Here is a 27,276-nt window from a genome sequence, read left to right as displayed (position 1 = left end):
GTTTCCACTGAAGACAAGTGACAATAGTGCTTGTATTCTTTGCTTTTATGTGAAGTTTTAAAGAGCAAATTATCTCTCTGGTAAGTGGTGTCTGCAAGTTAATTTATATAGAGTTTGTTTAGGTGCGTATTAGTATGAATACAATAATATTGTGCTAATGTGAAATTAGATGAAATAGTCGAACATAAAACAAGCTGGAGAATGCAAGACGTAATCCTTGCCCCATTACTCTTGTTTTGGGGGAGTCGCATGTGCTGAATAGTTTAAGCTGTCTAGTTTAACAGGTAAGCAAAAAACTGAAATTCGTTGCATCATCACTACAGATTTGTTACTGTAATTCCAGAAAGGAAAAAGGTCACTTGTTCTTTAACTTCAAAGGCTATCTATGATCAGGTAAGAGCTTTATCAATAATGCATATTACTTCATCTATGTTGTACAAACAGAACACGCTTCTGAATGGAGTATTACTGAAATCCTTGAATTGATGTTTCTGAAAAAGTTGTTTTATGTCCTTTCCTATTTTTGCTTCAGTTTATAAGCTTAGTAGTTCTGTTAAAAGTCTAGTAACTCTTTCATAAATTCTCTGAGAGGTTTCGGAGTAGTCTTGCTTCTTGTTTCAGTGACGGAATGATTTCATGAAAATCAGCTGGAAAAGCGATGACCTTTCTTTCTAGTGTATTGTGATGCCTGATGAGGTTATTTCATTTTTCTTCTGCTCTCTGCAACATATGTGATTGGCTTACACCCTTCCTTCAATACAATTATCTTGAATTAATGTCAGTATTTTATGTTGCTAAATATGATCCAGAATATGTAGATTTAAACACAAGAGGCTAGAAGATATCTGTGCTGCAGTTTAGTTTTTGACAATGAATGTCCTAGCGCGGGAAGGAGGGGATGACAGAGTCCAAGATCGCGAGACAGGTTAGTCTCCAAAAACAAAGCAGTACTCTATCTTACTTGACTTCTGGATTCTCTAGTAATTGAGATACTGTTTCTTAGCTTTGAGGTTGTGTCATTAGAATAAATGGAAGTTCTTGCTTTGTTTTAAACAAGAAATGAACTCTTTCATGCATTAACTATACAGCAGTCAAAAAAGGCTAGAGGTTAGTCTGTCTTTGAGAAGGAATGGGGGGAGAAAGAATGTTTCAGTATTTCAAAGGGAAAAAACCTCTCTCTCTCTCTCTCTCTCTCTCTCTCTCTCTCTCTCTCTCTCTGAAAAAGTATAGGCAAAGTGTTGACTCTGAGTGTTGTAGGTAAGTACTTTGCAGGATACCAGAATGGAAGTGGATATAGCGTGCTTTGTCGTTATGCAGTCTGTCATGCACATAACATGATGCTGGACATAACATAGTTGGAGTTTGATTCTAGCTGTCAAACTCACTGGCGAGATATGAGATCCTAGAATCTTCTGCTATACCTATAAGTTGTTGGATAATGCTTTTGACTTACTTGTTTTATCCCATCCAGAACTGAGGGTTTTCTGACCAGAATTGCTTTAGAGTACTATATAACTAAGCAAATGGAAGATTTGGTAGGAATAGTTTACTTGTGAAGAGGAAATAATAAAGATAATGTTAATCATGAAGAATTATACGAACTAGAAAGCTCAATGCTTTTTGTTTGTTTTCTGTTTTAAAACAATCTAATAAAATATTTACAGAACTTAGAACTGAAGTTTTAAATAAATAAGACTTTGATAAGCAGGAGAAAGGTGTACCCTGGTCAGAAGTACTACTGTTCCCTCAAGTGATTATGATTATTTTGCTACTTAACTGAATTGACTATGAAGTATCAAGCCAACTACAGTCTGTCTTGAGACAAGACTCTGGAAAGTAATCTAGATTTTTCAGAAAACTAACTGTTTTCTGCTGCAGACTGTCAAGGGATGTCTGCCTTTTGTCCAGCATCTGTTGTTTTCCAGAATCTCTACCCAGAATCATGTAAAAGATGAAGTCTTGCAGAAAGAACCGTGTGAGTAACAGGTTGACAGGGCAGACTGCTAAGTAACAAAGGATGTGAATGTGTCGTGATTAATCGGTGCCAGTTTAACCTGCTTCACCTTTCCCTGTCTACTGTCTGTTTTACTGAGAGATCTAGTAGTAACTCTTCTGTCCGTCAGGTTACTAAAGTGCAGTAGAAGATGAATAGAGGTGGCCATGTAGCTTTGTGGCCAATGATGAGATCGTGTTAAGCGATGTTCTAGAGTACAGCTCCAGTAATGACCACGAGCTAAGTAAGCATACAGGCATCACATAGGCACTTTGCAGCTTGTGACACTACCAAGTAAGTTTTCATTAACATGTTTCTTGAAAGCAGAGTCAATCACAGTACAATTCTCGATTTTTTGTTAACAAAAGAATTGAGAGTTGGTACTCCTTTGTCAATTGACTCCTGAGTAGGTTTGGGTGAAAGGAATTTGTATTTAATTTTTTTCTACCTGGAGCAGTATTCTTGAAGAGTTGGCCTGATTTCTGTATCTTTCCTGTGTTTGCCCTAGGCTGATATGATGGATTGGGCATCTCAGAATTGCTCTTCCATCTGTTCTTTCTCTCTCATATTCAGAGTAAAATTGATGTTAATGGGTTTCAGACTGATCTTCAGTTCATTCCCCATTCAGTGAGAATCCTTTCCCCCTCAGTGAGTTTTGCATTTTTGTCCTGTTGTTAGAGACTCAGACGATGAAGTTCCTTATTATTACTTCTAGTTTGGTTGCTATTTGATTTTCCTATCTGCAAACAAAATTTTTCTTGGATTAATGGTCACTAGCATTATATTTACAACAGTACCAGGTAATACACAGGTGTAAGTGTGGACTTCTGTGCAATGTTAAAATTAGTTGATCGCCATGCTGAAACATGTTTAGAGTATTTGTCTTATAACCTGCGCTACACTGCAGTGTGCAGCATGCTTCCGTTTCCGTTGTAAAACCTGGACATGGCTATCTCTACAGTCTCCATATCTCCCTAGGAGGGAGAGGAAGATGGAGAAGAGGATGCCCAGGCAGACCTGCTCTCCTCCCCACCCTATCGATGCTCCTTCTCCTCCTCCTCTGGCAGGCTGCCAGGTGGCTTTAGGGATGCTGAGAGGATTGTGTTGGGCTGAGCCACCTGCTTTAGGAGGGAGGGGGAAGAGAGTAACAGAGTACTTGAACTTTAGCAGTTCTATGTAAATAGATACTTATCTGCAGTATCCTGTTGTTTGTTACTATGTGCAATGGCTTGCTGAAGTTGAAAATACATTCTGCCTCTGCTGTGCCCTCCCCCAAATGTATGTACATCCACTACTGTATCTTACTACATTACTTTTCTCCTTCAATTTCTTATTTTCTCTCATTTTCTAACTTACATAATGTAATGCAAAATTATGACTAATGCATGTCTGCAATGTAAAGTTCTTTAAACAGTAAGTACCTTTTAGAAATCAAATCATCCATTTCAAATCTTTTCCTTGCTTGTACTGCTGTATACATATTCATATCTCAATATCCAAGTTGTTTCTTGGTGTGCTTGTTCCTTACAACTTCTTGCAATCACTTTTTCTTCTTAATGTCTGTTTATTTGGAGTTGTTCTATTTGGGTAAGTTATTTCCAACCTTCCATCCATTCATGGTAAAAGATTTTGCTGAGACTTTTCTTTTATGATTGTGTCCTGCCAACTCTTGCCAAACAGCCTAGCCATCAAGTCACTAGGCATTTGCTATTTGAATTCTGTTCAGCCATTAAGCTATTAACATCAATAAACTTGAGAAATAGTACTGCTCGCTAGAGGGATAAATGATTCAAGTATTCGGCACAAGCAAACATTCTCCAACAAATTCAATACCCAGAGTTTGGCATCTGTGGTAACATGCAGGTAGATATGTCAGTTGTCGTATAATACGAATGAACCCCAAAAGCAACTGGGGGTGCTTGCAATGTGGAAAATACAGGCTTCCCCTAACCAGTTGTATTCTGGGGTTGATTATTTCCAGGGATTATGCATTTTATTTTGTCATTTCTAGGAGTAAAGGATAGTAAACTTCACATTCTGTAGTGGTGCTCAGTTAGTATCAATGATATTCTGTTTTACTTTGAATGTAAGTTAACTTCTGATTGCTTGTATAAATAAAGGTGCAGTTTAAGTATTTGTAGCAATACATGGGTTGACAGTATAGTAGCTCAGCTTTCTGGTAGATTAGAAATTAATATTACATTGCTGTCTCTATCTTTTTAAAAAAAATTCCTGTAATATATTGCATAATAAATGTGCAGTGTTTTTCTTAGCTTGTAAGTTTTTTCTCTTCCCACTACATCTACATTTTTGTTATGCTTCTTCTACCTTCATAAACCTTGCTGTCTTGCTTTTAAGGTGCAATAAAATCATTGCAAAAAATATTACTGTACCAATATAAAGTAAGGTATACCTATAAGGTGGTGGCAGTAAGTCTGAGCAATGCTTCTCTAAAACTTCTGGTTGTATTTCTTGGGGCTGCAGAGAGCAAGAGGAAAAGAGTGTTTAGGTATTGCTACTTACCCTGTAAATTCTTTTTCTGAAGATAGTACTTTTTCCCCCTTTCCCCACTTCATCACTGTCATTTCCTTGCAGTTCTGAGTCATAGAAAGCTTTTTACTTAATCAGCTCTATCCATTTAGTTTTTTTTTATCGTATTTCCTTTAATTTCCTTTAATCTGTAAGTGGGCATGACTTAACAAAAATGGTATTGCAGCATTATATTTGGGTATACAGTTACTACCAAAAACTGCAGACTCCGTATGAGGTTGTCTCTAGAGTTAAAAGTATATGTTTACTGTGTAAACTTTGACATTTAAACCTGTTTACACTAAGGATAAAAGTAAGTAGGATCCAGATACCAAGACCTTTCACTGTTTTTCAGTTTGTTGAAATTAGACACCCATTCTAGTCTCGCTGAATCATATCTTACTGACTCTTGTTTGTGTGTTATGCTGAGTACTAGCTGTGTCCTACTTAAAGCCAGAGAATTGTTTGTGAAAATCTTAGCAGCTTGAAGACCTTTTCAGCTTTGTTCTTTTTTAATTAATAGCGTGTTAAAAGGGTAAAAGTTCTCGAGGAAAAGTTAATTTCAACTTAGGTTATCATGAGTAAACAAGTTATGAGCTTTAAAAGATTGTTTGGTAATACCTAAATGGAATTTTTCAAGCATAGCAATGTTTTAAAGTAGAGATTGAGCCCTTTTTCTTAAAAACTAGAAAAAAATTGGACTCAAATTGGAAAAAAAAAAATCAACTAGTAAACTTCAGATATAAACCATGGGTAGCCATAGCATTATAAAGCAATGTGATTTTAAAGTATGTGTGTATTAATTTGGTGTTTGTATGTTAGTATGTTTACGATGAGGTGCTTTTTAATGAAGATCAGCTACTCAGACACTTAAATTAGTTTATTGAAATAGTCATGTGTATGCATGCTGCATGTAGCTTCTAGCATAAACTAGCTCATCCTGATGACCACCTTCCTGTACAAACATGACATCTTGTTGTATGTATCTGTTTTCTAACTAGAAATGTGTAATGCACAAGCTTCTGAAGAGTCATATTTTTGTTTTAATATGTATTGTCACTTAATTCCTTGTTATGTTGATCGTTGGTTTGAAAGCAGCTTTATTTTTACATGCCTGCATGGAATGCTTGTAGCAGAAATGAAATTTTTTCATTTAACTTATTTTGTGTTATCATCAAAGCATGTGTCTTTAAGATTTGATTTGATTTCATTTCTTTTTTTTCTGTTTTTTTTTTTTTTTTTTTTTTTCCTCCCTCTTAAGGCTCTGCGGAATTCACCATGTTCTGGAGGCTTAACTTACAAACCTATCAGCATCTCATTGGTTCCATCATTATTAAATTAAAAAAACATCTGGACATTCTGCACTTACGGATGTAATTAAATACTGCTGAATATAAAATGAGTCACAAGTTACCGTTATTGATGAAATTCTGCTACTTCATAGGCTTTGTATTATCAAAAGTGAAACGTCAGTTTTTTGCAGTAGTATCTCAGTTGTTAAATGCATCTATTGAGAAATTATTAGTAAGCTATCATGAAGTTACCTAAAATAAAATTGTTATTCTTGTCGTTGCGTCCACGGAAATCATCTATTGGCAATTCCTAACAAAGATCATACTTACTGCATTAACTGTTGTCCCTTGCAGATCAGAAAATATGTCTTCAGGGCCTCTAAATAGAAAAGGAAATGGTTTTAAAAACCTTTAATTTCTGTCTTCCAGTGATAACAGCTTTTGAACTATTTGTGAATACAGGGTCAATTCCTTTTAATAGTATGCTGTATTAGGGAATATTCATATTTATTATGTTTATAAATACCTGTAACTTTTATGTCAGATTTGAGACACATTAATTTTCTGCAGGGGAGTTTTAATAAACATTAACAAGATCAGAGTTTACCCAGTTTCATCTGAGGAAATGGAAGGTCTGATCCTGCAATGTACGCTGATTTTTGAATGCATTATAGTCATAACTTCGTTGTACTTGTTATTTTTCCATGAGTACTTCACTTTCTTAAGGGACTTTGCTAAGATATACCAATATGTGTGAACAAACTAAAGGCTGTATTTGCTGGATGTGACTGCTACTTGAGTGGATAGCTGCCTTGTCAAAAGAAAAAAAAAAAAAAAAGAGGGGGGAGAGGGGACTCTTTCCTAGACTGTGGCTTTATTAAGATGTTGTAAATAAAACGAAGGGTTCACCACAAAGCCCTCTTTCCAGCATTTGTTGCTTCAGTCTTCCCTAACCCTGGATTGTTTTGATCTACCTGAGAAAGTATTCTACACCCACCTTGACCAGGTAAGATGAGAACGTGCTTGTACTAACGGTGTGCTGAAACCTTTCCTGCTAATGTGCTTCCATGATCAGGAGGTGATACTTGAGTCTTGTTACTGTGCCGTTTGGATCAGGCCACACTGTATGTGATAACTCCTAAAAGCGAATGAACTTCCTTGACAGACACTGTCACATGATGTAATCTGGTTTCTGTACCACTGGCTGTGACCCTACTACGTACCAGTCATCTTGCTTTGTCCTCGTTTGTCATAGGCATCTTCAGCATCCCCTATGGCCCTTGCAGTCAGGCTTGCTGAAAATCCCATGCATGTGTAGTTCAAAGATCTTATATTTGTTTGAAGCATCTTGGATCAAAACAATTAAGGAACAAGTAATGTACAGAAACAGCTGAAGTAGACAGCTGTTCTCCCTTCTGAATATCAGTTTTCTCCTTGAACTTCATTTGCTGCCATTCTTCCTTTCCTTCCTCGATACTCAAGATTCCTTTTTACAATCACGGGTACACATAGAAAGCTGACTTCTTGCTGTCTGTTATGCTTTCTTTTTTCATCACCATCTTTGTCATGCTAGTATTTTCAGTCTGTGTAGGGTAACGTTACCTGGAACAGGAGGAGCATTTTTTGCTGTGGTGCTTTGGCACAGAGATCTGTATTTTGCTAAAAGAGTAGATCTTGGGAATGGAGAGAGTTGTGAAACAACCATTGTGTAAGTCAATAAAAGGAGAAAAGTAGAAGGAAAAAAAAATTCAGGTTTCAAATGAAAAGATACATTACAGTGTTTTTACAAAATGCACAATCTTTTTATCTGTTCTTCCGAAGTCTTTGTGAAAGAGTACTTAAAATACTTAGGCAGCTAGTCTGTTTAAATACTAGTGTATTTCTAAAACTGCTGATAGAGGGTGTTATTTGTAGCAGTTGTTTCAGGGCAAAAATGAACACAACCTTTAGACTCTGGGGATAATGAGCATTAAAGCTGGGCTTCTAACTTAGCTAGGAAGTTAGTCTGCATTTCCCATACCTTGTTTTTGTGATTTTTATTTATTTGTTTTCTCTAATTTTAATAATTTCTTATTGGTTCATACTGTTTCATAAAGTTTGGGTTTTACTTGCATAGCATTCCAGTAGTCTGGAAGAAAATCGCGACCGACAAGTAATATTCAGACTTCAAGAGGACACAATCAGACCTCTTAATCTAAAATAAATCAGTATAAAAACTACTGTATTTTTTTCTTTTTTCCAGAATATCTATTGAAGCTTACAATACGTGCAAGTCACTTGATCTATAGGACTATTATAAGTGGAGAATTTTTTTCAGAATCTGTCTTCATTTGGTGTGAAGTCAGTTTTTAATTTATGCTTATTTTGTAATGACTGTCAATACAGAAATAGTATTCAGATTTCTTCCAAATTATTTTTCTTCTGTTTATCATGAAGTGACTAAAAAGTAGTTGGCAGGACAATGTTCTTATATGAGAAGAACATAGAAGTTTTTAGCTGTTGTAAAAACAACTAGAGAGTTGCTCTGAATAGTGAGGAAGATAACTATTTTAATAGAGGTATAACAACATTAAATAAGTTGCATAGGAGAATTATTGCTGCAATTTATCTATTGATGCTTGTTGTCAATTTGTTGCAAACAAATTGATAGAACAGATTGTTTGAATTCCTCCCAGGTTGTTACATTCAAAATCTTCTCTTGTTCAAAATGAATATGTTTCATATGCAAAGCCAAGAATTTACTGGTAATCTAATTAGTCTGAATTTATGTGACTTCAAGGACTTTATGAAGACTTCAGATCAAGGTGGGAGGCAGAGATTAGAGCAAGTCCGGCATCCCAAATCCCTCCTGGCAGGAGTCTGATGCTCATGATGATGATTTCTTTCCCCATCATTCTCTCTGGGATCCACCTTGAATTTAATTTACGCGTTTGCTAACATGCTATATTCCTTGCTCGCTCTTCACTAGCCTGGAAGTCTACCCGACATTCTTATTGTCGAACCAAGACATGCTCAGACAAAAAAGATTGAGGCCCATGTTGTTACCTAACCCAAGCCTTTGTAGCCTGTTCCAAGCAGTGGCAATACTGCGCTGGCTGGGGTACGATGGTAAAATAGCAGTGCTGAAATATGTTGTTCTCATCCTGAACACAGAGATAGAAAAAGAATGGGAAATTCAGGAGCTGCTTGTTTTTGAATGACAATTTTGTTTGTCATTCAAGACAAAGACAATTTGTTCTGTTTCCATTTGATTCTTTGCAAGAGGCACCAAATAACTGAAACTTGCTCTCTGTGCTCTTCTCCAGGGATTTTAAGTAGATGAACAAGGTTTCCCAAATGTGTGAGTATTCTGATATTTAATGTAGCCCAAGAAGGAACAAGTGGAAATAGTGTTACTGGATTTAAAATAATGCAAGTGCAAAGATGATACTGTTAGAACAAATATTCTGGGTGGAGGTAGGGAAGAAGAGGAACTTTAAGAATGATAAACTGTTAGAGAGATCAAAGTTCTTTAAAACCCAGGTAGAATGTAGACTTAGAGAGATTGCAACCTGCTTGAAGGGACCTGGGATTTTTTCATGTGTTGAGTTTTAAAACATAAGCTGGAAAACTTTCATATTAGTTTAGAAATACTCTGAGTTGATTTCTGACAGCATTGGAAGGTGACCTGGAATATTTATCTGTATCTAGACTTCACAGATTATTTAGAATCTTAAATTCAGTTCAAGTCCATCTCTACCCCAAATTTCCGTAGCTTAGAGTGCTGTTTTAACAACTTTTCCCCTCCTCCAATGAGGAATGCCATGAGTGCTAGTGGAAGTAGAGGTATGACTTTTGGGATCAATGTCCATGAGTTCTTAAAATATGTGCAGTATCGGACAATTTTTAAGAGACCTTGATTTCAGGATGCACTGAAATCACTGTTTGGAACCACTAGGATAATCTGTCAGTATCTAAGTTAGTGCCCCAGATCTCCCAGCCAAATTATTTATTTAACTTTTTAAGGTTTTCCATAGTTTCCCCTTTCTCTTTCCTTCCATCTCTGGAACTCTCAAACACGAGCGTATGATTTGTGGCACCTGCTGTATAATCAAGTAGCTAACACATAAAAGCAAGTAAGTAAAAGAATTGGTAAGCGATTCTCAAGTAATGATGTGATCTTGTGCCCGGAGTACAGGAACAGGACTCTGACAAAGTCTGCCTGTGTCTGGATTTCAGCATCTCATTATTGCTTTTTTCACTTCTGAGCTCTGTTGCCATGAGATCTTGCAGATGTTACGTATTTTAACTAAATTTAACTGAATTAAGTGTGCTCTTTTTACTGGCTATATTTCATTTAGAGGATTACAGTAGATAATTGGTGCAGGTTAGTAACTTCTAACTAGGTTAATACAAGAAAAAAAAAACAGTGCAGGTGAATAAGATGCTAGAGTATGGGTAATAATTGCTATTATGTTTAAATTAGTCTCTGGCCTTGTATATTTAAATGGAATATTCTTGGAAAATAGCACACAACAAATGGAAGTGATGTTGTTTCTGGCCACACGTACAGTCCAGGGCTCGAGGGAGTTGCAGTGATGATGGTTGTGATAAAGTCTTCTGATGACAAACTTAATATTCTGAAACAACTTCAGTATGAGAAATATACCAAACAATGTAGAAATTAGCATGTAAAGCATTTCACTGTACCTCAATATATATTTCGGCCAATAAAAGATTCTCATAGCTTGCAGTGTTTGTGACAGAAACCTAAAATAATTCGAAATTTAATCAGTAAGGCTATTTTGGGGCGTAAGAACTGTGTGTGTGGTGAAAGGGATAGAAATTTTGTTTTTCCTAACACTACTTGGGAGGTCTGTGGTTTAGCTACTAGAGATGAGTTTATCCAGTGTTAACTAGTTAGTTTTTTTTTTTTTTTTTTTTTTGAGGGGGGGGAGGGTGCATATGATTTGGTACTTCAGACTGTAGTTTAAACTTTTTAGTATGCTTTAGAATTTTATAATATAGAAATAAAGTTTAAATTTGAAAGAGCTTAGGAAGAGAAAGTTAGCAGACAGTATATGACCTATAGTATACCAGGAATAGAAACAGAAAATACCATTTCTATCCTTGGCCTGTTGCCAGGACTTTCTCAATAGAAATGTGGCGTGTACAGTGTTTAAGCTGTGTACCCTTCATTCATTTCAATACACTGCTGTTTTAGTATTCACTTATTCATTTTTAGTAATGAAAGTTTCTGCTACTTAAGAGTTGACAGAATATTAACATTAATGATAAAACAGCAAGAAGTAGCATGGAGGGAAAGGCTTATAAATGAGATCTGGGTGACAGTAATACATTTCTTCTGTAGTTCACAAAAAAAAGCAATAAACTGAAAAGAAACTACATGGATGCCGGCAATAGAACGGAAAAAAGTTCTTTTTGGTTACTAGTGAATATACTGCAAAATGCCCTGCTGAAGTGGGGGTACCTGTGTATCATGTGCACATATTAACTGATGTCAAAGTTGAAACAGCACATGAGTTAGATGCTGTGTTATAACTTTGTTCTGTACCAACTCCATTACTTCAGGATATTTGTATTCCTCTGAAGACAATGAGGGAAAAACCTAGTGGTGCTGTTAATGATGATGAAATCAAGTGGTAGCTTTGTATTTGTTACTAAAATAGAAAGGCTTGATTTATGTTGTGTAATGGTGCATACATCCTATCTAATGTTGAAGGGAAAAATGCAAAAGCCATCACTGACATGTGCGATACTAACTTTTTAAGCTAAGAACAGAAGTACACAACTCTATGAGAATAGATGAAAATCATCTTGTGGCACTAGGATCTCTGTACCTTAAATAGATGAAACAACTTTTAATGCACACAACAGGGACTTGAGCTTCCCAATATACAAGCATTAAAAAGTGTGTGTGTGTAGTGTGTACATGCATATAATACACAATATATAGTGTGTGTGTATGTTCCTTATTCTGATTTGTTAAATGAAGGAGGAGAGAAGACCAGTGTAGGGAGAAATCTGTTATAGGAATCTTGTCAGGTGTGGATTAAGTCTGCAAAGAGAACCCTCTAAGAAACCGTAAATTTTCAAATATTACAGAGGGCAAAGTCAATAAAGGTAAGTTTCCTTGGTTAGAGTGGAGCTTTAGACAAGAGCAAGTTCAACATGAAAATGGACCCTGTCTGAAAGTCATGTTTTAAGATTCTGCATACTTTACAAACATCCAGGTACCATGAAAAAACTCAAATAATTGCAGAACATGAGTAAAAATCCTGAGAGTGATGATGAACTTTTTTTTTTTTTTGAGGCTTCAATGAACCCTGAAGCTGGAAGGTGCTTACTAGAGAAACAGTAGCTAACAGATGCTTACCAGAGGCTGTTTCACACACATACAGAGCAGCAGAATCAATTTAGGATTTTCTCAGTATTGCGGTAGCTGGATAGAAGTGAGCATGTTGCTTCTACAGGACAAGATCCCTGAGCTGTGATTCTATGAATTGCAATACCAAATGTAAGAAGTGCTGAAACCACAGACAGTATTGCTTGTGGGACTCTCTGAAGATGGGGAGAGTGTATCAGGGAGCTCGGGGGGGGGGGGGGGGGCTATGAAATACTTTTACCTTTCCTGCTTTTCAAGTAGATCTGAAACTGAGGGGTCAATTATGGCTCTTTTAGTGAGTATAATAGTCTCTGAGCAGACCAGCGTGTGGCTATTGCTATGGACAAAGACTGTCTTGGTCAGCTGATAAAGAACTAATCACAGTAAATCAGGAAAAGAGTAGTAACTTTCCTCTTTTTTTTTTTTTCGTTCTTTACTTGTTCCAAAAAGTAACAATTGAAGAATAGTTGGAGTGAACAAGAACTCCTTTCAACATAAGGAAGAAGGAAAGAACAAAATTGAAAGAGTGATCACAGAGCTGACCTGAATGGGATGAATGTTAATAATCTTGTGTTTTTCACTTCAGGAAAACAGAATGCTGCCCTGGAATTAGTGATCTGATAATGTAAATATGTGAGGAATGAGAATTATAACATGATTGATTAGACGTTTGAGTTTAGTTATGTTAGCAAATTCAGAAATAATGAAACTAATTCTGGTACAAAGCAACCTTGGTGAGAGTGCTGTTCCAAAATATCTAGGTACCCTGATTACTGTGTGGGGATTTTGGGGGTGATTACTATGAACTCATCTCTGGATTGAGAGAAACTCTTGGCAGAACTTCCAGTGTTGCCTCAGGTCAAGAGATATTTTCTCACTACAAGTGAGAGCTGGACGTTTTATGACATAAAGTGTGTCAGATAGATGAACAATTAACCTTCATGAACCTCAAAACAATTAACTGCTGTTAACTACACAAGAACTGGTATTTTATTTGATAGCTGGTAGGATAAAATTTGATTGGCATATTGTATTAAACTGCATAAATACTGGCACCCTTTCTCAGTAGTAGGGAGCTAAGAATGAGTGTTTGGATTAGAGGTCATCAGGGTGAAGCAAGAAATATATCCAATTTATTTTGGAGAAGCTGCAGCTAGTGCTCATTTAACCATAGATTCTGAACATGATCTCAACTGTCAGTGGAAAGACTTTATTTAAAAAATATAGAAACAAATATTTACTCCATGTTCTGCTGGGATACAGTCTTTCCATATGTTCATTCGAAACAATCTAGCGATCAAATTTTGCACAAATAACATGAGATTAAAGGTAGCCTGTCATTAAAACAACTATTTTTTTAGTGGCAGTCAGTATTGCTATTCTGGAAAAGTTTTGACAAAGTGGTGTGCCACATCTTTCTCTGTTAGCAGTTTCATGAATGTGGTGATTCTTCTTCACGTTTTGTTGTATCTGTACAACGCTTAGGGTGTACAAGCTTGGTATCAGTCAAGTGGTTGAAGAGCAGCTGCCTTTTACTTTCCAAATTTTCAGGTCACAAGATTCGATAGTAGCCATTTCACAAGCATCCATAAAACCTTGGTAATTTAATCTGTGAAAACAAGCTACATATTTTTTTTTTTTTAATTTCCTATAAGAGAAAATTTTGTACATATATGCTTACAGTGGTCATGCTGGCTCTTGTATTGCTAGAGAAGTGTATTTTTAGCTTTCATATCATATCCCATCATATCCCTTTTTAAAACTAATTTTCTAATTAGTTATGAACTGAACAATCACTGAAATAATAGTAAAATCTCTAAAAAGAATTTCCTGAGAGAGGCAGTCTTAAATGTGATATGAATGATGTGGCTGGGGAAGTAACGTGGACAAATAGTATGAAATACAAAACAAGAATAAAAGTAGTGAGAACAAGGTGGAAAACAAAACTCCAATGAACTCAGTCCACCAACATCCACCTAGTATGTTCTTTTTTAACATTTCCCTTTGCAATAAAAGTGTTTAATTTCCATAGAGAGCAACGGATTTGTCTTCTGAAGGTCTTACTAGCTCCGTGCTCTTTCCCTGATGTTCACTGGTAATAGGTGTGTAGAGAAAAAGTAAGAGAAGGCAAATACAGTGTGGAATGAACTACCTGGTTTACCAAAGGACACAAGGGATTTTTACCAGCAGAAGCTTGCTAATGGAACCGTGTATCTTATTTTAGTCACTACAACATCCTGTAAGAATATTTCAGGTTTTTTTATTCATCCTTACAGTATTGATCTAACTAACTCTCCTCACGTAATCTGTAGTGATAATATGACCAATATCCAGTTTTCAAGCTTTTTTATAAATTGTTTTTAGTGGTTCAGTGTCATAATAATTCTGAAGAGGAGAGCTATTGTCTTTATTGCTTAGAAGCAGATTAAATAGATATTACATATACAGGGCATGTGCTGCTGAAGTAAGGTGCTGAATGCTTGCCTCTAAGAGCTTTTATAGTTTCTTAAGCAGGTAAGGAAGAAATTAGTTGGCTAACTCAATTCCTAAAGAAATCCCCAGGTTTTTGTCTGCCTTTCTTTTGGACTTGAATCTCTTGTTGCCATGTCTGCAAATTTCTCTTGCTGTTGGGAATATTTTGAGCTCTGTTAGTGGTGGGGCTTTTGTTCTGGCTCATTATTTTCCCCTGCTGTTGCTCCTTTGCTCGTTTTCTTTTATCTAGCTGTATTGTTTTTATTCTCTCTCCACATTACGGTCCCATTTGGCTCATCTTCTCCTTTCTTTTCTATAAAACATCGTTTTTATCACCCATAAAACATGCTCCTAAAACTTTAACAATAACACAAACCAGAAAGTCACACTTAACTTCTGTGGTTTTTTTTTTCCTGTTCTTTTATTTTTGGGGAGGAAAGGATGAAATGCAAGGGATTTAAGGCAAACTACCTATACAGAATGATTCCTGAGAATTAGGAAGTAGTATTTTCCCTATATTTAAGAATGCTAGCTACTATGATCAAAATATGCAAAAAATAAAGTAATGCCATATTTAGTTCTGTGAATGTTAAAGTAATTTTAAATATCTTGTTAGCTGTTTATAAAGCTGTATTGATTTCATCCATCCTGTGTCAAGTAAGAAATACCTGTAAATTTTGATTCCCCACCCTTTGGTTTTCTTGAATACATAATTTGTGATTCTGGTTCCTTTTTAAAATTTAGATTAAAAAAATGTAAAAAGGACATGATAAAAAGATGACAAAAAGCATTGCAAAACTGATCTCAGCAGGTGTTATACTTCAGATATTTTCAGGTAATAGCTTCAAAACAAAGTTGATCTTTCACAGAAGACAGAAGAGTTAACTTGTCCATCTTACATCCATCTGAAGTGAAATTGCCATCAGCCTTGTAGCAGGTAGGTCTTTTAGCATATCTCTAGCTCTAAAGGCTTGTTTTAAGTTGTTTCTCTCTGAAACCTGGTCTTTGGCTGTCTGATCACAGCAGACCAATTTGAATTTAATTTGGATACGTGTGTCCGTGCTGTAGCAAGTGTCCATGCTGTAGCAAGTGAGTGCTCATTGACTGCATTCTGTTAATGTGATTAAAAAGGTAGAGGAGAGAACTTCACACACACACACACACACACACACACACAAAAAAAAATAAAAAAAAAAAAAAAAAAAGTGTTTTGCCTTTCTTATCTCTTTAAGGAAAAGGTTTTCTAAGACCCGGCTTGTAACTTCAGCCAGCTTTTGGTTCTGATTGAATCCCGTGCCTGAAGGTCAGGTTTAATGTTGAACTGTCAAGACTCTGATTCTTCCTTATGGTCAGTGAGAGCATCAGATGCAATGTTTGTCCTTTCTCCTCAAGAGTAAATGTCTGCATGTTTATATACTTAAAGTATGCTGCCTGATAGAAACAAGGCAAAAATGAAGACAAGTTTCCCAGAGAGGTTCTAGAGTTGCCATCCTTGGCAATACAGAAGCTAACAGGAGGATCACTTTGCATTAATGCTTTGTAGTACCTTAAATTTCATAGTTTAATGAAATTTCAGTAGGCCTTGCCACTGTTCTGACTAAGCACCCAAAATGCTCTTTGGGTACGTATTATACTAGTGGAATATTGTATGACAATAAATCAAGAGGTATGGGGAGAGTATTGATGTGGTATGTTCCTCTTCTGTGATACTAGTTTTTACACTTTGATTCAGATTTCATAAAGCTTGTTATTCACACAATTACACATTATGTTAAGTAAACTTAGTTTTAAAACTAAGTACCTTATAGTAAGGTAGGTTACCTTATAGTAAGGTAGGTTACCTTATAGTAAATACAGGAGGTATCAATGTTTAGACAGTACTGAGATGTTCTTTCTGCTCCGCTCATTCCCACTTTGTCCTGTATTGTTCCTACCTTTGCTTCCCCTGGCCCTTCAGTTGTAAGTACTGAATGTAATGTTCTGCTTTATTCTTGATAAATTTAATTTGGTTTATGATTAGTACCAGTATTTCTGCATGAGCATAAAAGACATGTGCAGAGACTTGAGGCCATGTGCTTGTAAAATGCTCAACGTGTTCGTGAATTAATTTGATCATTGCGGGACCGAGTAAATAAAATGGTATTCAATAAACCTGGGAAAGCATACCTATTGAAGATTTTGCACAGCAGGAAATAAAACCCTCTTCACACAGACATTTTAAAGGCCAATATTTGAAGGTAAAGAAAGGATCAAAACAGCCTGTCATCTAGAGAATTCTTGCCCAGGGGATTACGCTGCTTCAGACTATTTTTAAGCCATTAGATTAAAAAAAAAAAAAAAAAAAAAAAAAAAAAAATCTCCAGAAGTATTTACAGTGTACAGCTCAGTGTCTAAAGCCAGAGGGACCTCTGTTTTGACTGAAGAACAACTTCTGTGCTCCATTTGGGATCCCAGTATGTTGTTAGACTGAATGATCCTGAGATGTTATGGTGAGTCATTGGAACACAAAAACTCTTCTGCTCATCTCTTTTATACCTGGGTTTTATTTTGCTCTTACGAATTTTATTTTGAATTTTTTTGGGGGGCTAAAAAGCATTGATTACAGTTATTGAATATAACCACAACAGTAAAACATGTTATTTTGTACCCAAATACTTGCATCTATTTACTCCACAGTCCGCATGTCTATAGGATGATCTTTAAGATAACTGGTGGGGAGGCCTCTCAGTGCTTGAAAATGATTGGTTTTTGTATACCTCCAAGACTGAAGTCTAGCTGGATTCTTACAAGCTAACAAATAAGTTATTTTTGAAAAAGTTCTAGCGTCTATGGTTGGGGATGAAGACCTGTGTGATATCCTTAGTGAAGTATTAGTTTTCCCATACTTATTCTAGGTTCACTTGAAATTCTCTTTGAAATCTTTCAACACCATTGCTTTCCTATTCTTGCAGGCTTCTGGGCACCCTGTTCTAGGTGATGCTGTTTGAGCAGGGTGGTTGGACTAGATCTGTAAAGATCCCGTCAGACCTCAGCTGTTCTGCAATCCTCTGACTTGCCCCCTTGGCCCATTACAATTCTGCTATTTCTTGCTATATATTCATGTGCATATATAAAAATATGAATATACGTTTAAATATATTTTTACTCATAGCTTTTTCTCTGTCAGCACTTTTGCTTCCACTTGTGTCCTTTTTGGGGTAGAGTTTCCCCCGTCAGTTGCTTATGTCAGTTCCTTCTCTTCATTCTAAGTCTTTGCTTGAAAAGTATCTTTTTCAAGGATTTTAGTGTTTTTCTCCTGGATTAGTTCAGTGCAATCCTTCTGAAATAACTGATCACATTATATGCTATTATAAGAAGCAATACACTGCTGTTGGATAGATACACTAACAGGTCTTCAGTTTCAAAGGAAGCTGTGTTTGGTAACATAGGAATCAGCTAATAGCAGCTAACTTCTGCAGGTTGACCCATGCCATGCTTAAAGACTTTTCTTTGTAGCCTAAATTGTTCATTGATATTATGTTGTTGTTTATTGTTATTTTGTTATAAATACTTGTATTATTGTTAGAAAAAGTTGGTAAAGGAATCTGTGATTGCATGATGTTCACTTACAGCACCTAGTCAAGGATTATAACTCGCATTGGTGGCTGTAAGCAGGAATGGAACGGAAATCGTGTAGAGTGTGGTAGGAACTCTAATGATACTGTAATAATTGGGTAAAATTTTCAGAGTACCATGTTCCATATATTGCAACAATGTTACCTTTTTGAAAGAGAAGTTACTTGCCTTAACAAGCATTAACTGCACTAGGATACAATTTTAATGTAACTTTCTTGCTTCTAGAAAACAATTACTTCCTGAGCAGCATAATACAGTTCAACCATTGGGCTCAAAGGTTGAGCTAAAAATGTATTTAAGATCCAGGGGCATCAGTTCAACTCAGTTGAAGCATGTAAAAGCACCTTGAACAGCATCTTCAAAGGGAATGTAACTGCTTTCTAAAATCAAAACAGCTCTAATATTTGTTGGTGAATGGGGCTGAACATGTACATAGGTACAACTATTCTAATTGAAGATTTTTTTAGAAAATTGGAAGCTTTTGGGATATACCTAACGTGCCAAATGTGTAGCACATCGCTCCAAATGCATAAACGTATTTAAGTAGTAGTCATGGTCAACATTCTTCAAGGAGTTAAGTGTGTTTTGCGGTTTTGGGTCAAGGTAGCTATTGGAATTTTAAATATCTTTGTAATGTAAATTCCCTGAGCACAACTTCTTATGCAAATATAAGGTACTCTTACTGAAATTTATTTTACACTTTTTTTTTAATAGAAATCTTTTCCATTACTGCTTTTCCTTTTTTGCACTATTCTATTTTCAGTTAGCATAGTGGAGTTTTTCCTCTGTGAACCTTTTATATGTGAAATATGCTGAAAACCTTATCCTGAGCTTATGAGTATTTATTGCTTTCTCATTTTGTATAAATGAATGAGATGGTTATGTCCTATAAGTATTTGTTCAGAAGTTTTTCACCGCTGTTTGAACAGTTGCCCTTGTAATGTACAAATATGCTGTTGTGAAAAGTGTTGGAGTTGGTGCATATTTATTTTGGGGATCTGAAATTGAATGTGGTGTTCATTTATGTGGTATAAACAGAGTAGCATGACAGTTTTTGCACTGTTTGTAAGTACTTATCTATTAAGATTGAAGTAAAAGCTATTTGCAAATTGTGAGAACAAGGGGAACAACAATTTCTTATTTTTCTTTGGTTTATCCCTCCAAATTAAAATGTTACTTGATGCATATGCTTTGCTGACCTTTTGCAGTTTTTAGGGGCCGTGTTCTTTCTCAGCCCCTATCAAAAGAGTTTGGGGTGAAATGAGTAGTATATATTACTGTTGCTGTTGTCAATTCTCTACACTGTGGCTGGAGAAAGCAGGAACTGCTCATTCAGAATTTAGAAAATCCTATTATTTTTATAAAACAAAACTGTTTCTTCTGCCTGCAAATTGTTTGATGAAATTGTTTAAAATTTTAAACTTTATATATAATCAAAGATACTTTGATCAGAAAGTAGTTTTCTCCAGCCTTTTGGCTTTGTGTGTGGCCTTTGTAGGTTCTGATCGCATCAAGTCCTGTTAAAGCTTTATTACATAGAGGTCCTGATGTAGGTATTTAAGCATTTATCACTTTTCAGGCGAAGAGAATAAGCGTTTTGTCTTTCCTCGGTTGTCTCATGTTTTAGCATTCTGAATTCTTGGTTCTGGACTTGATCGGTGACAGCGCGGTAGTACCCCACCAGGGCCTTTGAGTACATCGTAAGCCATGTGCGGCGCAGCATCTTCTGCGTGGACACTGTCTGTGCCTTTAGATGTTTTTTTTTCTTCCATGAAAGTTTCTGAAATAATGTTGAAATGTGTTTGTTCCATTTGTTTTACAAAAAAATAGAATGAGAAAGTGATGCTGACTTCAGTCTATTACTCTGAGCCGGTGTGATTCACAGTTAGCCTCCACTTGCACGTGCTTTTGCAAGCACTGATTGATCCTGTTAGCAAAGACAAAATATGCTTAATGCGTATTCTAAAAGTTAACACCTAATTACACAGCATATAATCTCTACATTTTGTGTAAATGGAAGTTACAATTTTGAACACTCTAGACAAAATGTTTTGAGCAATTTTCAAAACTTACGTTTGCGTATACTAATTAAGGGCTGCTTCATTGTATTTATGGTTGCAAACAAGTGGTGTTCTCATTACTCAGTGCTTCATGAACAGAAGAAAACAGCATGCCATTTTTGGCACAGGTCCAAAACATGTAACTTAAAAGGCTACTTTTGAAATGAGGCTCATTTTTTTCATAAAATACTACTGATTAGTTTAAAAATCATAATCCATTTATGCTCAGATGAAAGGAAGTGAGATTTTGGAATTTCTGGTTTTTTTTCCTTCTATTTTGCATACATGCTTCCTTTTTATTGGGCTGCTAAATAGTTATGTAGTAATAAAATTGTATTTGGTGTACAAATAATACATGGTTAAATGTGCAATATAAGAAAACTATGCTTACAGTAACTATAACTACTTTATAATGAAGTTTTTATTGTAAATCTGCTTTTTGTCTGCTTTAATGGATAAGCATAATTTGAAATCTGAGCGGTCTGAAATTTTGAAAGGAGAAATTTTCTGAGATGCTTTACTGTTGTTTTTCAGTGGCAAATTAAAAAGTACATGTTAGATCAAATAAGATTTCTGTAATGTGGTGATTTAAGCAAAGTTAATTTTCAGCCTTAAGCTGAAAATGACTTCTGGTAGATCCTGTTTTATAGTTGATCTACAATAAATTACCTTTTTCTTTCTAAATTAAAGTTAAAAACTATAGCTGAAGCTCAGTTTTCATACTGAATTTAAATCTAGTCACTACTTTTGAATTATTTTGACTTTTTTGATTTCCTACTGAGAGTCCAAAAGAAAGAGATGATATATAAAGCATTTATTAACAATAGTTGCAAAATACAGTTTCAAGTGGTTAATATTTTGAGGTAATGGTTGATATGTCATTGGAGAATATATACTTAGTAAAATTTTTCTAGTGTTTTGGTTTTTTTTAGATATAATGAAAAACCTAATGATCATTGGGGAAAACTTGTTTAACACATTTGATCTTGAACATTTTTAAAACTCATTTTTTCTAGAGCTAATGAGAGGTTTTTATCCTAGATAAGTAGGTGATCCCTGAGCTCACAAGGTGTAAGGTCTTTCTTGACATTGGCAACTGTGTTAATATTAGGCTTTGTAGTGGGACGTAATCCTAACAATGCAACATGTAACATGTTTTCTCTGATTGCATAATTCATTTAATCAGTGATAGGTAAATCAACTGTGGTGAATATATGGAAAGCAGCACAGAATGATGAAGAGTCAGATTTTTGAACCTGAAACTGGATTTTTACTGCCACTTATTGATGCATGTGTTTTAGATCTGCTATTCCTTTTTTTTTTTTTTTTTTTAACTGAAAAAGCACTGATAAACATTGGGCGCCTGCTTATAAATTCATTGAACATCTGTATAGTCAGTGTGTTTTGATTAGTTCTACTTGCTTAAATAGCTTAGCAAATATAATTTAGAGGCTCCCCAATGAGACAGTGATGCCTCAGTAGAAGAGATGTGGTGACAATCCACCATTATGGTTCCTGGGACCGCTACTGGACTGACATTACCTGGCACGGGACCACCCGTAGGGCGCAGTTGCGTGCCGGAACAGACTGCCCCTCCTCCTGCTGTGAAGTTCAGCTTTGGGGATGATCCTGGAGGGTTTGTAGTTTTACTTGGTAGCATTTTAAAAAATACCAATGCTGGGTTCAGAAGAATATAAATATATATTTTTTTCAGTTTATAGCATGTTTTCTGCATTTACCTGAATCAAAAATGAACAGCATGAGTTTTTATGGACTCTCTTTTTGAAGGTTTCTCATGTTTAAGTTAACTTTTTAACGTACATGGATATCTTTTTTTTTTTTTTTTTACTTATTAATCACTTTTTAAAAATCCATAGGTAAAAAGCTACTGAAATGCTTCTATTGGAGGGGCAGGTCTTCAGGTGGTAAACAAGTATGAAAAAAAAAAAATCAATGCAGAACAGCAGAAACTCAAAGCCTTTTACTCACTGAGGCTTACCTAATATTTCCAGATCTGATTTCTTAGCAATGGTTGATCTCTCTGTGGGTATTGAGACACTTTGGTTTTTTTGTGTTTTTATTTTGATTCTTAAAATGATCTAGTACAGTTTCAGGGCCAGGAAAAAAAAAAAAAAAAAAAAAAAAAAAGACTCCTTTAGTTATTACTAAATTTTTATGCAACCAAGCATTATTAGGATTGAACAGCTAGGGTAAGTTCTCTGAAATGATTTAAGAGAAATGCTTTGCTAAAGGAGTTCTTTCTTACTGAGTTGATAGAATTTGAGAATGGACCTATTCCTCCCCCCTCCCCCCCCCCAAAAAAAAAAAAAAAATATATAGTTTTGTTTTGTACTTTGGATGACATATAGGTAAAGCACTTACAGAAGTCATTTGCTGTCTACTCTCCCTTCTAAGAAGTAAGAACAGTGTGTTTCTGCTTGGTCTGGACAGATTTTAACACTCATTTACAAACTGATTTAGTTTAGTTTAGTTTGGCTTGGTTTTAATAAATTATCTTAAGGGATACTGTCAAAGCCATTCCGACAAAATAAACTGAATTTTCAATAGCACTTATTTTGGATAACGTAGTCATCACATCAATCCTCTGCTCACAAATTTTCATCTTCCGTTGTGGCCTTTTACCTTCCACAGGCTGTTTTTTTTTTTTTAACCTTTATTTTGACTTCTGTGAAATGAAGCTGTTCTTTGCTATTAATTATCCAGATCCACTGAAAACATGTTAATCCATATTCATGTACTGCAATACTGCTGTCTCTCTTGAATTTCTGCAGTTTTCTGTGCAGCTCACATAATGCGTATGAATCCCAGCTTAAAAACTGGATGCCTAAGAGATGGATTTTATTTGCAAGTGTAAATTTGAGTCTAAGCACTGAGAAATTATTACTTTAAAAATTGTATATTTTTTGCCTGTTTGAAGGTTTTTTCCAGAAAAACTTTGAAGTGCATTATATGGTATGTTGAACAACCTTCCCTTTGCTGGGATTCAATTTAGATAAATTTCAGATCTTTAATAGGTTATTATTTATCTTTTTTTCTTAAAATTTAAAACTGTAGTTTTATATTCTTCCTACAAAGATGCAACTATTAAACTTTCAAGGACAGTTCACAAGATATAAACCAACTGTAACTTACGTAGTATTGTTTGTGAGGGATTTAAGAGTTGGAAACAATCACTGGTAAAGAAATTTGAGTCTCCCTGTATGTCCTCATATGGGGTATTCACTTGAATTGTAGTTTCTTGAATGTGACATTTAAACATTTCATCTTTATCAAAGTTTTAAGAAAGCGGAGTAATTGCAGTGGCAATATGAGTTACCTGCAGGGAGGGATTCTGAATTATAGCCAGAACCTGGAATGCTTCTATGGTTTCTGCCCTAATTATTCCCTGCTCTTGAAAGGTCACATAAATCAGTATTGTTGTGTGTACTAGACAAATCTAAATAAGAAGTCACCTTTATTTGTTCCACCTCTATAGAAGTGAATGTACATAGTTATGTACAGTTATGAAAAAATCTAACTTTACAGCTATGCTATCTGTTTTCTTAAGATCAGGTGGATTTGAGTATTTTGTAAGGGAGCACAAATTGAGTTTGAAATAGTAAATACTCTGAAAGAGAAGCATTGTAGTGGCATATAGGAATAAGAATTTTGTCAGCAAGACCAGAAGTAATCCTTCCAGTCTATTCAGCATCGATAAGGTCTCTTCAGAGCACTGTCATGTTTTTGGGATTGCATTTTAAGACCAGAGATGGATCTATTTGGGAAACTTCAAAAGAAGCAGAGGAGGATATTCAAATTTCTGGAAACCATCACCCATGCAGAGAGGTTGTTGTAATATGACTAGTTTAAGGAAAAGAAGTCTTATTTTAAACCCTTGACCTTAGAAACTCTTAATTTGGATCTTTGCAAAAATTGTATTTTAGTGCTTGAGTATCAGTAATTTCACAACTTGGGAACTGTGTATGAGCAGTGGTGAAGTTGAGGTGAGTGTTAATTAAAGCTAAGTGAGAAGAAGAAAAATGGCAATAATTCTTTATTAATAGGAACCGGGGAAATGAGAAGACTTATTAGCAAAAAGTGGGTTTTAATGTTTTATAGCTGAGGTTACCTGGAAAGGGGCTACCCTTAAGGTTAGTTCGATGACAAAAAAGACTTTTCTCCTGCTGCTGCTCCTTTCAGTGGTGGGGAACTGTTAACTCTTGGTGTGGACCTACATCTAACTCAGCCAAAAGGGAACACTTTCCTGCTGTCTTAGTTCAAGGTCTGCTTAATGCCAGGGCCAGCAGAATGCAGGGCGGTATCATGCAATCAGGAACAGCGTGCGATTACAGGGAGAGGCATAGCTTCCCCCGGAAACATGATTCCCTCCTGTTAAGCCTGTCCAGTGGCCGTCTGCCACGCAAGGGACTGGCCCCATTTTACTTGTGTTTCTGCCCGTGCGCCAGCTCTTGCCAGGCCCCTTGGTGAGCTGGTGAAGTTGACAGGAAGGTGTATTCACTTCTCTGTTGGGTTAGCTTCCCTTGACTGCACCCCTGAACTGCTCAGGGGAGGGGAAGGGGGGATAGATGTGTGATAGTTCTGGTAACAAGGATGAAGCAGGAGGCAGCTCGCTGCTATATCCCTTTGGGGCTCCATCAAAGCAGAAGGCCCAGAGATGGTGTAGTTCTCCCTGTGTGGCCTTACATCTCCCCCCAGCAGACGGTGCTTTTCACCAGTGTGGGTGGTGCGTAGTCTGAGGCAGGCCATCTGGCTGGTGGCCTCCTGCAAGGTGGCTGCTGCTTGTCTTGGAGCAAGACCAAGGCATCCCAACTTTGACCGACTTCAGGCGCTGTGGAGCGATACCTCGCCTGCCTAAAGAACTGGCCTCAAGCTTCCCCTGGTATTCTGTTGAGCTATTGTGTTTTTAAAGGCAGGATCTGAAGTCATGGTCTTGGTTTGAGAAATGAATAGAATAAATGAAAACTGATTTAAATTTTAAAGGTGGTGCAAGTGAGTTTAGCCCATGGAGGGTGTGTGTGCATGCTCAGGTATATATACACAGAAGTATGTATTCTTGCCAGTCTAGTTAATGTTTTAAATTCTTGAATAATCAATCTCAAAGTTCCACATAGTGTAGTTAGACAGAATTTCTTTTTAAATAAATGGGAAGGTACTGATTTTAACTGTGTTTTCATCTGGGACATTAAAGAAAGTTCAGTTACCATGTGTACTGTTGTGTAGAAGCCCTGAAGCCATTGAAAAGAAAGCCTTAAAGATGTTTGCTAAGAAAACTCCATGCTATTAGTATAAATCTGACAAGAGAGAAATGTATCTCCATTCATCAATATTTCATTTAGGCAAATATATCTTCATTATTGCAGAAGTACCTATCCTTAAATATATTCCCTAAACTCAGCTGAAGTGTCTTCCAACTCCATCCTTAATCTAGCGTCTTGCAAACCCCTCAGCATAGGGGTAAGATGTTTGTTGTTCATTATCCTCAAATGTTGGATTTTTTCTTTTCTTGTAAAACACACAGTAAATGTTACTATATTGTGTGCAGTGATGGTTTCAGAAATTCAGGAGAACAGGTTTAACTTACTGGTACAACTTGAAAATAATTTATGCCTATATAAAAACAGTAATTTCTGGTTTTCTGTGTTTGAAATTGGTAATTAGTTAATTGGATTGTTCTGTGTGTCAGTAACATAGAAATCAGAGTAACTCCTGAATTAAATTGTGTCTGTAAATGCATTCAAACTCTTCCAAGGATGTGATCTCAGTCTTGCTCTTTCTTGGATCAGGATGCAAGATACCATATCCTAGTCATTTTGGTACAACAGGAAAGTTAAATATATCTGGAAATTTTTTTAACAAACCTTCTGTAGCCGTTCCATTACGGTACTAGCAAATTCAAAGTTTAGACCACCTTGTTACACATGCAACTCATTCTTTTAAGTTTTTTTCATTGCTTGTAATGATATCCAAGATTGGATGACTGTATGCTTTCAGGTAATGGGTGATGTGTCCAGGTAATATGGAAATGCCATAAGGAAATGCCATGAAGTATCTTAAGCATTTCCCTTGAAAGAAAGTCTATTCAACCTTTATTGTGCAGCATGCAGGCAGGAAAAATCCATGCTACAAATTCACCTTCTTGTAAATGAACAGTAGACAAAAAGAGGCACTTTCTTCTTCCTCTGGAGTGAGTTGTGCCCTCCGCCTGTTCAAGGCGAGCAACCTCTACCTTGTTATACTGTACTGTCTTTGTAATTTGGGAGATCTTAGAGGATTCAGTGGAAAGCATACATACCTCTGCTTCCACTTGCTGCTAAGACTCTCAGAGAACAGAAGTTTTGGCCCAAGTGACATAAATTTAATACCAGTGTCTATTGCAATTTTATTTTTGATATTTGATGTTTTGGTATTTTTTTGGTAGGTGGACTGCAGTCTCCAAACCCAATGAAATAAGTTAGAGAGATGAGGGAAAGGTGAAAAAAGGGAAAATGTGGATTTATGGCATTCATGTTCAGCTTTTGGGGGGAATGTGACATGCTTTCAGATGCAGATATGCCGCAATGGCCATATGAAATATATTCAGGTAGGCATATATCCACATTGCTTCTTGCCATGTGAGTTAAGTTTTAACGTTCAAAAAATAGGCATTCTCTTTCATACGCAAGCCTTCTCTTCCCTGTACCCTCCTTGCTATACTCATTCCTGTACATGTGGTGACTCACTTGTAATAATGTTACAAGCAGCAGAGCTGCAAGACCCTGGAGAGAAATTAGTGAGTAGCCACGTGTTGTTTTGTCAGGCTAGATTTTACCACGAGCAGTAAATCTGAAACTTAGTTAAAGGTTTAACTGGGACCATCCAGTTTTGTGGTTTAAAAAATAAATAAATAAAGGAATATATATATATATATAT

General features: G+C 36.1%; 1 protein-coding gene across 2 annotated transcripts in view; it reads left to right on the top strand.

Annotated features, from left to right (window-relative positions):
- CCSER1 (coiled-coil serine rich protein 1) overlaps window positions 1–27,276 on the top strand; it is a 621,814-nt gene that overhangs the window by 427,483 nt on the left and 167,055 nt on the right. Inside the window, exon 10 of one of the 2 annotated variants that reach the window (XM_062575025.1) lies at window positions 5,784–5,864. The exons of the other annotated variant lie outside the window; for it this stretch is intronic. Within the exon in view, the coding sequence (XP_062431009.1) occupies window positions 5,784–5,864 (81 nt within the window). Of the gene's footprint in view, window positions 1–5,783; window positions 5,865–27,276 lie in introns of those variants that run through there. 2 annotated transcript variants of the gene reach the window in all.

Source organism: Rhea pennata, chromosome 4 (genome assembly GCF_028389875.1).
Source record: "Rhea pennata isolate bPtePen1 chromosome 4, bPtePen1.pri, whole genome shotgun sequence".
Taxonomy (NCBI): Eukaryota; Metazoa; Chordata; class Aves; order Rheiformes; family Rheidae; genus Rhea; species Rhea pennata.
Note: the sequence above shows the minus strand (reverse complement) of the source record. Positions and strands in the feature narration are given on the sequence as shown.